Consider the following 12817-nt stretch of genomic DNA (forward strand, 5'->3'; position numbering starts at 1 on the left):
TGGTCTAATCATTCCGAAACTTCCTACGAGAGCTCTTCTTCGTCGCTTCGCCTATCTTCCTCTTCCTGTCGACGAGCCAAAGCAGCTTGTGAGATGACAACGCCGCCACCAACCCCAAAGATTGCGCCACCAGGACCAGAAAGTGAGATGCTAAGTGAGGAGCACGAAGCGTTGCTGCCATCAACAATGCTTGCAACGGATCCATTGTCGGAACTTAGTCTCGCAGCCGTGCTTTGAAACTGGACCGCACGAGAGTCCCATGCATCGTAGCGTGACTGAACAGACCGCACAGACCGAGGATTGGTGGTAAGTTTCAGCCGCTTGCTCTGAAAGAATGGCGGGGCGGTCTGAGCTGATTTGAAGTCTAGAAATGAAGAGGACTGTGCCTTGAAGAGGCTAGATGCCGGAGGACGAGGGATAAGATTCAGAGAACCACACTGCTGAAGTGTGGGAAGAAAATCACTGGGAATCACGATGTGTATTTGATTATTCTCAAACGACATCGTCACACCCATAACATTCTCTCCAAAGCTGACGGAACAGGGGGGTTGAGGGGCCATAGAGGTGCTGAAAGGTGCACGTGTCAGCCACGTGTCTGTTGTCCTCCCAGCCTTATATCAACCAAGCATTATCAAGAATTGGCTTACACGACCGGATGTTCTATCCAACAATTGTTTCCAAGTTTATGTATATATCATATAGAAAGGCCGTGTAGGTTAAAACAGCCGTGAAGTCATTAACGCAGAGCGTGAAGACAGGAGAGTGGAGGAGGAAATTAGGAAACGGTGAAGAGGTGGGCGAAGTGCGCACCCCCTAAATGCGACGAGCGAAGTGCGCAGCGAAGTGCGGGGGGTGTCTGTGAGGCAACTCGAGGCAGACAACCAAGCCACCCCGAAGGATGCCTCGCGTGATTGGAGCCAGCAAGACAAGCCAGGGCTATGAGTGGTGGCCATGATATCTATTTACGCCAGAATTGTAATTTAATCACTCCTCCCTTCGTCACAAGCTGACATCTTGGTTAATGGCGAACCATCGAGTTGATGGCGAACGACTTCTATAAGCGCCACGTGACAACAGCCGCCTATATCCTATCGGGTGAGATCAGTATTTTCACTGTCTTCAGCTCAGTAGGAGAGTTATTTTTTACAGCAGAATTCCAAGGATTTTGGTAACAAGTAGAGATGGGTCTCAATATGAATGAAGAAGAACCAGGCCAAAGTCTCCCGATGGAAAATCATGACATGGAGGATGTTCCCCCCGAAGCCAAACAAAGATGTCGGATGTGCCAGCAAGATCGTCAGAAAGTATGCTTATTAATATGCTCCAGGCACTATGGGTGACTGTTAACCTCTTGGTAGTGTATTCGACCGAACGATGAGCCTCATTGCGTCAGATGCATAAGAATGAACTATGCCTGCGTTTTTGGCCACGATAGTGCACCGATCTCAGAGCCTAGGCGGAGAACGCTCAACTATAAGAAATGCACTTTTTGCCGAAGGGACAAACAAAAGGTAAACAGGCAATAATTGCACATCCGTTGGATGATTGTACTCATCTTTATAGTGCATGCCTTCCGACAGGCACTGGCCCAAGCAAAAATGTGAAAGATGCGCCCGCAAAGGATTCGCATGCTCGGCCCCTGAGCGACCCAAAGCAAGAGAAACATCTAGTAGGGTAGTGTTTGATCCACCCATCACCTCGAATGTCTTCATTTCTTCTCCGGGGATTTTCGAAGAGCCACTCCAATACACGCCAAATGGAAAAGATCCCAGGAAACAGCACTTACAGAAAACATCATACCGTATGCTTTGGTATTTGTATCGTCAATTTTGGTCAGAGTCTAACAAATGAGTAGACAATCTCCCTCAACCTAGAAATTTGTGTTTTTCCGGTCGGGGCACAATCCTTCAAGACTTGCAAGATCAGCTTCACTCTATTTCAAGTTTCCATTCTCAGCAGGTAGTGGCTTTGTTCGGAATGGGCGGAGTAGGGTATGGCTACCCAAGAATTTGTACTGGGGTTGAACATACTGATATAAACAGAAAAACGGAAATTGCGTTGGAGTATGCATACCGATACAAAGGCACCTTCGATCACGTACTTTGGATATCCAGCGAAACCAAGGAGACTATGCGACAAGCTTATTTGAACATTTCGAAGACTTTCAATCTTGAATATGATGACACTGAGCCGACAGGAGAGCTTTTTCAACAAGTGAAATCATTCATCGAAGACGACCCAAAACAGTGGCTACTAATATTTGACAGCATTGATGATATGGTGTCTCTAGACCTGTGCTTGCCAAAGTCCGCAAATGTGTCTGTTCTTTTGACGACACGGAACAAACATGTGGCTTTAAGGATGACTCATGGACATGGACTTATTGAAGTACTACCGATGGAATCTCATGAATCAACTCGTCTCTTCATATCGTTGCTCAAAGATGACGAAACTTTAGATGCCCATGTGCAAGAGCTTATGCCGTATTTGGGCCATCTACCTTTAGCTATTGTACAGGCCGTGGCTTTCATCCAGGCCAATTCAACGACTGTCAGCCAATATCTCCGACTTTTGCAAAACGAGCATGGTGCACAGCTATTTAGCACGGAATTCCCAGTGGCCAAAAAGGATCAAGGAAAGGCGACCTCGGTAACATCCGTAATAGCAGAATCCTTCGAACAGATCGCACAACAAGACCCTCTAGCCATCGAGGTTCTGGGACTTATGAGCTTCTTGGACCCGGAAAGAATTACCAGAGAACTACTTCTTCAATGTATCAAAGTATCATGGGAGGACGGGAATCAAGTCGTTGATGTCTTTCGCCTCGAAACTGCGTTTGGCAATCTCAAGGCCTTTTCATTAATCAGAGAGAGCAAAAATGACAGCATCACGATCCATCAACTCGTCCAGATAGCAACACGGAAATGGCTCGAGCCCACGAAAGAAGATGAACGATTTGTTGGATCGGTTCTTCTGGCGATATTGAAGATGTGGCCAGGTTGTAGCTCTAGGAACTGGGAAAACTGTAGACTCTACATGACACACATCGAATACATCGCAGGATTGAATGTGTTTGACTCAATGTCGAACACGACCTCTCTGCTCAAAGCATCTGCCTTACACTTGGCAGCAGGATTCTACATCACCCAAGGAAATTGGGACAAAGCGGAGCAGTATGAGACGGAATCCTTGAGAAAACGAACGGACATACTGGGCAATGACCATTCCGACACAATCTCCAGTAACGCACGGCTGTCGATTATCTATGCAAATCAGGGGAGACACGCTGTTGCCAAGGGACTCATGACACAAGTCCATGGGCAACATCACCCCAATACACCGAGGAACTCTTCAGACTTAGCTGCGAACCTCTGCGAGGAGAGTAAATGGCGGCGGGGGGCCAGTTTTGAGACTGAGGTATTCGAGAGAAGAAACCAAACACTTGGGGCAGGGCATCCGAGCACATTGGTGAGCATGTACAACCTCGCATTTAGCTGGAAGTCAATGAATAGGGGCGCAGAAGCGGTGGCTTTGCTGGAAGATTGTGTCGACAGAGGCAGTACGCTGTACGGACGGAGCCATTCATTCGTGCAGACCTCACAATCTGTCTTGGATGACTGGCGGAAGGAACTGTCGGAAGGATCGATGATCACTCACCCAATGAGATCAACTTGAGAGGTGATAGTGGGATGTTGGATAAAACAGGTTGGCCATCTACTCGAGAATTAATCAAGGCAATATACAGGCCACACATCTCTGACACTCGACTGAACCCAGCGAGACTTGAATATGTTGAGTTATCAGGCACTTAGTGGACCCGATTGCCACAGTTACCATGCTGCTAAGAGGCTTGCCCGTAACCCTGACAGCTATGCCAGCAAAACGCAACCCCGGGGTCAGCCTTGATTTCAATAGCTAATTACAAATGATCCTTTGAGGATGTAGTCCTTCATTGAGTGTCGTAGGAACGAGCTCTGGCGTCATGACTTGCTGGACCGAGGAGAGCGGCTGAGTTGTAGCTGTAGCAGCTGAAGTTCTTTGAGCCTTTTTCGATCTTCAAACTAGCCATTTTTTATAGTATCAACGTCTACATTTGCTCAGAATGCTTAAGAGAAAGGAGTAATATCAGATTTAAGAGCCCATCTCCTATGTGATTCATCCATTCCGAGATGTGTGATTGAGAGCGTGTCTGAACGATTGAGTAGCCTCGCGTATTGCCACTCAACTAGCACGCAAACTGCCAATGACCGAGACAACGCTCTCACAACAGAAACCAGAGAGGGAGCACGGCGAAGCTCTTCAGGACAATGGTGAATGCGAATAGCCGCATTTTGCGTGAGGTTGCCTCATCTCATTACGCACCTTCTGGTTGGTTGGATACACTGCACCGATATTAGGCGACGTTGAGTGTTGATTTACGTGCCAGTCGGTCCTTCATTGAACTCGCGTCGACCCGAGGTGAAATCAGATTGGCGAATGCTGGTACACGGGGATGATGGGCATGTGGGATTACTTGGATAAAAATCTCATGACCCTAGCGGCTTTGCCATCCTTAGGGGTAGGCCTTTAGCTCGCCGACGCTGCTTCTTGGACTTTCCAGTAGCAGCTGCAACCATACCTGCATCATCACCATTCTCTCTGATGATATCTTCCCTCAAGGTGCGGTCAAGATCTTTGCACTTTCTTGTTCGAGGGTGGTCTGGTCCGAAACCCTTGCTGAGTCCGCTCAGTGCTCTTTCGCAGTACATGGCCGCTTCGCCTAAGCGTCGTCGTCCATAAAGAAAATATGTAAAAGAATATGCTATACTAAGGGTGTCAGAATGGTCCGCGCCGAGAACTCTACTGCTCAGGTCGAGTGCTTGTTGGTACAAATTCTCCGCGGTTTCGAACTTGCCTAGGGCATCTAGCGTGTATGCGAGGTGGCACATGGAGGTTAGCGTGTATGGATGGTGTGGACCCAGTACCGTCTTTCTTCTTTCGAGGGTCTGTTGCTGTAGTGGCTCTGCTTCCTCGTGCCTGCCTTGGGCAGATGATGCTAAGGCAAGACCACCCATGCTGGCGAGTGCAAGTTGGTTGTTCTCCCCCAACAAATTCCTGCTGGTCTCCCAACTCAGGCGATACAGCTGCTCCGCTTCATCGAACCGGGCTAAATCGCACAACACCCCCGCATAAATGTGCATGCTCGCGAGGGTGTCCGGATGCTCTTCGCCAAGCTGCCTTCTCGTTGTTTCGAGATTCTGTCGCATCAACAGCTCTGCCTCGTCGCACTTGCCGAGGTCTGTGCACACGAGTGCGAGGCACTCCATGCTGGCGAGTGTGTTGTGCTGCTCGGGACCGTACAACGCCAGCTTAGTCTCGAATGCCCGCCGCAACATAGACTCAGCCTCGGTGTACCTCCCCCTCCTAAATCGGTACCATGCCGCATTGTGAAGGAGATATGCCCACCATTCTGCATCCTCGTCTTCTTCTGGGCGCCTTCCTTGGACGATTGCGGCGATGTGAGGCTCCAATTCCCCACAGTCGCCCCAGTTCTCATACTCGCCAAGGGGGTACAGCCTGCTCATGGCCCGCAAAAACTCGCGGCGCCAATCGTCCGCTGTGGACATTGCGGCCAACCACGTTTGAGTGCAATACTGCACCAGCGGGTGCATCTCAAACGCTCGACCATCCTCTGTCATCTTTACCAGCGAGTAACCCCGCAGCACCACAATATCCTCGTCGAAACTAGAACCGGCCGCCTCCCCTGTATAAACAGACTCCTGAAGAGCCCATTCAGGTATGCTCTGCGGGTTGAAGAAGCTTATCAACGAGAGCAGATCTGCCGCCGATGCTCGCTCCCGCTGGATTTGCTGAAACGTTATCTGCCACGTCGTCACGATGGAGTTCGTTGCACTGGGATCCCTCCGGAGATCGCCTGAGTCGATGTTAAGCAGGCTTCCCTTCTTGTTCTCGTTTTCGTGGAACTCTCTCAAGTACTTGGGCATCGTCATTCGAGGTGCGCGTCGGTTGATGAACGCGGCGGCCTGAGTAAGAGCCAGAGGCATGTAATCGAGCGCACGGGCAAGCTCGCCTGCATGAGTCTCATCATGATTGAGGCCAAGCTTCTGTTGCAACAATTGACAGGCTTGATTGTGGCTCATCACTAGGATCTCGAAACAGCTGTGAAAGTTGCCCGTCAGTCTTTGCGCCACGTCCAAACTGCGTGACGTGATAACGATGGATCCATTACTGCTCTGTGGGAGCAGCGTTGCAAGCTGAGGCTGCGTCGAATAGAAGACCGCCATATCGTCGACATTATCGAGAATCATGAGCCACTTTCCATTCTCCTCCCTACGCAACCATCGATCCACCAGCTGCAGTATGTTGGCGTTGGGATCGTTGCGGCCAGGAAGGTGAACTGTATCTGCGATGTCTCGATATCCTTGCTCGAATCGTTCCGCTGTGCCGCCATGCACCCAGAAGATCCACGTGTCTGGCGAACGCTCTCGAATTGTTTGTGCGTATCGGATGGCAAGCTGTGATTTTCTTGCCCTGTCTGTCAGCGTATTGAATGGCCATGCTTGTGGACAGGAATTCCATACCCAATACCGCCGAGCCCAACGAGCGCAATGCGAGCGGCAGGCCAAGCGCTCTTGCTTAGCATCCATTCCAGGATCTCCGGCCGGTCGATGAAATCGGGATCGGGCGGGAAAGGCACTGTCGAACAGGGCTTTGGGGTTGGGCTTTGATTTCGCTGAACGGGTGCGGCGGGGTTGCTGCCGTAGAAGTTGAAGTTACTCGTTCCGCCGCTGTGTGTAGTCGTGCCGGCAAAGACATTGTGCCCATCCATGGGCCCGCTGAACTCGGGAGGTCGGCTCATTTGTCCAGCATTCAAGACGCATGATCGCGATGATGGTGCATGATATGCGTGAGAGAAGAACCATCAGCTGAGTGCGCGATGGATCTGATACAGTTGCCGCAAGGCTGCGTAGGCGCCCAAGTCTCGTGAGGCCCAATCCAACCAATAGGGTACGATGTGAGCACGTGCAACTCTTCCTGGTGGTCCAAAACCGCTAGACTGAATATGGCGCATAGAAATCCATGACATATTGTCCCAACATGTGTCTTCGGTAGCAAGATGACTACGGATAAATGTTGCTGCTGCGTGGAGCTATCTGTGTCGCGATGGCCGTCAAGTAAGTCACCAAACTCTCGATGGTTGGGCGCGCGCAGTCACTAACTGCTGACGTGAACGAGATACTGGATCTTGGCAACTAGAAAAGATTAGCGATAAGTCGCTGCATGGTGTTGATTCTGGAGACGCTACCTTCTTGGTCGCAGACGCAAAAGTGGCCATTGTGTTCGTGTGAACCTCCCACGAGGCTTCAGCAATGCTAATACCAACAAGTTCCGCAAGCGCATCGAAAATACGTAGTTGCTCTTGCTGTCGCAGATACTTTACTGATGCGCTTGAAGTACCCTCACTATGGTGGTCGAGTTACTGCAAGAACTCGAACGGCTATTTCGGATGTGACGTGAAGAAGGGCGCGAATGGTGAAGTGACGGGGTTTAGTAAGCCTGAGTCCCTCATGCTATGTAACAGTAACTCACACCCCCCATCGATACTTGGTGCTTGTTTCAGGTGAAGCAGCTTCTCGAAGGGACGCAGCACGAATGGTATCGAGTCAACCTCTTCACCAGGTGGCTTGCTACAACCCAGCAGTCAATCATCGTTATGCTAGACGTACCTGCAACCATTGAAAAGCGTTTATCGGCTTCGCTATTTGGCGATCTTGATTCCAACCAACTTGCTGATCCATTTTGGTTCTACGCCCATCTAATGGAAGAGATCGCTCAGCTCCAAGATGTCTCCGTCTGGACCATACGTGACCGTGTTCGAGAAATGGAAACGCGCCGAACGCCAGCGGGAAAGCCAAACCCCAATTACAGAGACCTCCACGATATCGCGAGGCATGCCATTCACGTGATTGAAACACTTGATGTGGCAGGAAAGACCATGGGCAGCGTTTTGGCCGAACATCAAGACTTCATGACGAGCAGCACGGAGCCAAGCCATGTCTCCAAAGACATACACCGGCGACTGCTCTTTTTCGAGCACTTGCTCCTGAGCCTGCGGCATCGATCCGCGTCAAACAAAGAGCGTCTGCTCAACGAGATTCACCTGGCCTACAACACCGTAGCGCAGTACGACTCGGGCATCTCTGTCAAAATCGGCCAGGCGGCTCAGTCGGACAGCGCGGCGATGAAGATGGTCGCCTTTGTCACTCTGACATTTCTCCCGCCGACCTTCATCTCTGCCATCTTCAGCATGTCTTTCTTCAGCTATGATGCCGACTCCGGTCACTGGTCGGTGTCGGAAAAGCTTTGGCTGTACTGGGTGTTTGCTATACCGACGACGCTTGCGACCTCCTTGCTTTGGTTTCTTTGGCGACAGGCCCACCCGCCTGCGCTTGTCGGGACGGAGTCAGAGGACACTGGTGTCGCTGATGTAAAAAGCGGCCTCTCGCGTAGCATCAAGCTACTAACGGGTGGCACAGTCGCGTAAGCGCGTGTTATTGCGTATGCTGGGCTGTGGGAGAGCAGGGCCCTCTTGCTAGAGATATCGGGACGATGATTTAGGGGTCATTGATTTAGAGTAGTGGCGTCGATGGGTCGTTGACGATGTGAGTCTAGGCTAATTCAGGGGTGGGTCGGACCGGCGACATTTTTCTCTTTTCGGAAAGGTCTAAACAGGGGGTCAAATCCTCGCATCGACGGGCCCCTTAGAAATTGGCCAATGATGAAGCATGCTCCTTCAAAACTCTTGCCAGATGAGTTTGAGTGTCGGAACTGATGGAATAGTTCCTACGAACCTGTGGGCGAAGTGTGCGGCGATAGCGTGCGTGATGACCCAGTGCAGTGCCGGCTGCCTCCCGTCAGACTTATAAACACTCAGAGACAACAAGTTTAAAGATAAACCGACACCCGCAGACCATTGTGTAGAAATCTGCCTGGTCTTGAGCCTCTCCATCACTGTAGCAGTCTTCTTGTATTCGGGGTGATGCGGACCTCTACATAATATATCAGACTTTTCCCTATCAACAATTCTGCGAGACTTATCGAGTCGCGTTCCTTTCCCCACGCTTCACCGTTACCACCGTTGTCCTTTTCGTCTTGGATCCGCACTTTTGATGGTTTGAGAAGTGTGCGCGGATGGAGCAAGACATGCCACAGATTCGCGCCGAGCCAAAGCTACAAGTTGCTCCTGAACAGACCGAGGTCCAGAGCAAAGAAGATGATGGCCCACGTGCAATCAGCTCTGACGAAGAGGGTACGACCACCGCAACAACAAAGAAGCCCTTGTCATTCTACCTGGCTTTCTGGGGGCTGAATGTCATGTCTTTGGTGTGCTCTTTGGATGCCACGACTCTGGCTGTCGCCATCCCGGTAAGCTCTGACCATACCACACTCTTCATGTGTTTGTAGTATGTATACTAAATTGTCAAAGTTAATCGCAGAGCACCTCAACGGCACCACTCTGCAATCCTTTTGGGCGAACATCTCATACCTCCTTTGTGTTGTCGTCACTCAGCCGCTGTATACCACCGTCTCCGATGTCTTCGGCCGGAAGCCGCCCCTATATGTCGCGTTTCTATTCTTCATCGTCGGCTCCCTCGTGTTTGCGCTCGCACAGAATATGGCCACGATCATAGCGGGCCGTGTGCTTCAGGGCTTAGGAGGAGGTGGACTCGATGTTTTAGGCGAGATCATCGTGGCAGACATGACCACCTTACAAGAACGAGCTTTATATCTGGGGTTGAAAGCACTGCCCATTGCCATCGGAAGCATACTGGGACCCACTATAGGCGCACTGTTTAGTTCTTACGTCTCATGGCGCTGGATAGGATGGATCAACCTCCCTCTTCTGGGAGTTGCTTTTCCATTGGTCTTCTTCTTCCTCAATTTACGGCCAATCGATACATCCTTCAAATCCAACATGAAGCGCCTGGACTGGGGCGGTGCTGTGTTATCCTTGGCTGGGATTACGCTCTTTGTTCTTCCGCTCAGCTGGGCTGGCTCACTTTATTCATGGAAATCATGGAAGACGATCCTTCCCTTGGTCATTGGTATTTTGCTCATGATCGCTTTCGCGGTATATGAGTCTAAACCTCAAGCACCCGTCATGCCGCATCGACTATTCCGTTCACGGACAGCAATTATGACACTGATCGGTAATTTCATGCATGGTGCGATGCTCTTTACGCTGCTTCAATATCTCCCGCTTTTCTATCAGGCCGTCATGCTGGAGACCGTCATTCGATCGGCGGTGCTTCTCCTACCTACAAGTGCTACCAGTGTCGTGGGTGCTGTAGGTGCTGTGATCATCGTGGGCATAATTGGCAAGGGCTATCGGTGGAGCATCCGGGTGCTGTGGGCAGTGATGACAGCTGGGACAGGCATACTCGTCCTTTTGGGGCCAGACTCGTCACACTCCATACGGATGGGTCTTCCAGTCATCTGGGGCGGGTGCATAGGCGCTTTAATGCGCCTTCTCCATCTACCCATGCAAGCAAGTGTGCCAAGCGTTGACGACACGGGCCTAGCGATTGGGCTATCCCTCTCGATCCGCCTGTTTGGCGGCCTCGTTGGACTGGCTATTGGATCGACTACGTTTAGCAACGTCTTTGCCTCGTCTATAGCGGCCATTGAAGAGCTGCCGGGCGAGCTGGCCGTTTTACGAAACGGAAATGAAGCTATAGGCTTCATACCAACACTACGAACACTGGATATTCCTCACAGCGAGCTGCAACCAGTTCTCGGAGCTTACTTGACAGCTATGCGAGCAATCTTCTATGCGATGACTGCATTCGGAGGGGTTGGATTTGTGACATCATTGTTTACGGAGGAGCTGACTCTTGACAAGGCTGATTTAGGTCGTCAACGATTTGAGGACTAATCTTAGAATACCACCTTTTTCTAGACAACCGAGGAAACGAACTTAGTAATACGATATATAATGTTTAATATAATATTGAACTGTATACAAGTAGGGGTTCCTACTGTAATACGTAAAATTTCCAAGGGGAATCTGCATCACATCTAGACCGAAGAAAGGTTTAGTCTATCCGCACCTACCCCTGGCCACCGTGCCTCCTGACGAGCTCGAGATAATCGACCATAGACGAGCCAGCACACAAAAACAACTAATGTCAAAATTAAGGTTGCCCCGATATATACCTGCCAGTTCTTGCTACCTTCTAGGTGAAACAAATTTGTTGTCCATAGTGTCTAACTATTGTCAGCTGGTGACATGACGAGGACTGACCATGAATCGAAACAAGCGCCATGAGAAAGGAATGCATACCGCAACAAGTGTCGATGGAAGGAAAAGTAACGTTAAAACAGCGATAGCTTTGACTGTACGGCTATCGCGGGCTTGAAACCTGGCAATTGCGAAATTGATCTTGCTGTCTTTCTGCGCAATGAGGCTGTAAGACTGTGTAAGGTATTAGCTCAAAGCGCTTCTTACAGATCCAAATACGACGCCCGTAGATATACCACACTAATCTGACCTGTGAGCCTATTTCTTAGCTCGGATAGGCGTTCTGCGATGGCCTCGCATTGTTGGAGTGTCCAATTAAAGCGGCTTGTCAGATCCGACATGTCACGTCTTGACAAAGGCTGTAGGCTGGATTCTACCCGGCACTTCTCCATGTTCTCGAGCGCCTCTGAGCAAAATCGACCAAATCGTGATGCAAACGCTACAACAGTTTGGCTGTGGCATAGCTGTACTTGGGTCGCGTGTTGTTGAGCGAGGAGATTGTCTGGATGTGATAGAAGGTCCAGACGGTCCTTATCAATTTGCTTCAAACCCCACGAGGGACTGGTCATATTCGTCACTGTTTCAATCTCCACAATCTCCCTCCAAAGCTTGGAGTACCAATCAGTCCAGCGTTGAAAACGATGTTCGTATACGAATGAGAGAAGATACAAGGGATGGATCCGGAGCAGGTCAGCGTTAGCAAAACAGCGCTGTCGAATATCTTGGACATCTGCCTCGTAACGACAGCTAATAAACGCGAAGCACTGGCGAGATTTGATGTGTATCCTCATGAATCCTACGACAGATTTGCTGAACCTTGGGCAGCGGACTTGAATGACTACAGCCGCGAATGATCAGTAAATCAGTAAATCAGCAGGTGTAAGTGAAAAGTGAGTCTCAACATGACGACATACCCATAGCAACTGGTTTATCATTGTCTTGGTCATACTGGTAGTAGAAGGACACATGAGGGAGCGAGCTAAGAAGGAAAGCCCTTGTTGCTTTCTCGTCAAGTCCAGCCACATGAATCGTCGACTGCAGTAGATCTAAACATAATTGGATCGGAGATCTCTGTGAACAAGCATCCCCTGTTGTTGTTCTATTTGAAGTTGGCGTTGTGAAGCCCCTGAAATTCCTTCCGTAATATCAGGGTCGTGGCTTACATGAGCATGAATTTTGGTACTGTTGGACTTGTTCCTGGAGTTTCGATGGCGCCGCGCCCAGCCCAAAAGTCATCCTAATGTGAAAATCTATGAGTAAGATTTTATCGATATTCAAAGGCGCTGATTGATATTGAGAGAATAAGAAATAACCATACGAGGCTAGAAAGTTTTGATCTCAAGTCAGCGCCGTGCAGCACCTCATTTTGCTCTCCAGGGAGGTCGATATCCCAAACTCTCGCCGCACTTTCATGAGCCGTTCCCAACGAAGGCGCGACGGCTCGAAACCGGTGACTATCTGTATTTACTATGGAAACCATTCGTACGAGATCTGGAGCGTCAAGATATGGAAGCC

At 50.0% G+C, this 12817-nt stretch overlaps 1 protein-coding gene across 1 annotated transcript; it reads left to right on the forward strand.

The window, feature by feature from the left end:
• Positions 1–7819: 7819 nt before the first annotated feature.
• On the forward strand, positions 7820–8545 carry UCRPA7_6110 (hypothetical protein; the record flags this gene model as incomplete). Its single annotated transcript, XM_007918651.1, has 1 exon — positions 7820–8545. The coding sequence occupies one exon, from the start codon at positions 7820–7822 to the stop codon at positions 8543–8545; it is 726 nt and encodes a 241-aa protein (XP_007916842.1).
• Positions 8546–12817: the final 4272 nt, after the last annotated feature.

This window comes from Phaeoacremonium minimum (genome assembly GCF_000392275.1).
Source record: "Phaeoacremonium minimum UCRPA7 unplaced genomic scaffold PA7_03_scaffold_450, whole genome shotgun sequence".
NCBI lineage: Eukaryota > Fungi > Ascomycota > Sordariomycetes > Togniniales > Togniniaceae > Phaeoacremonium > Phaeoacremonium minimum.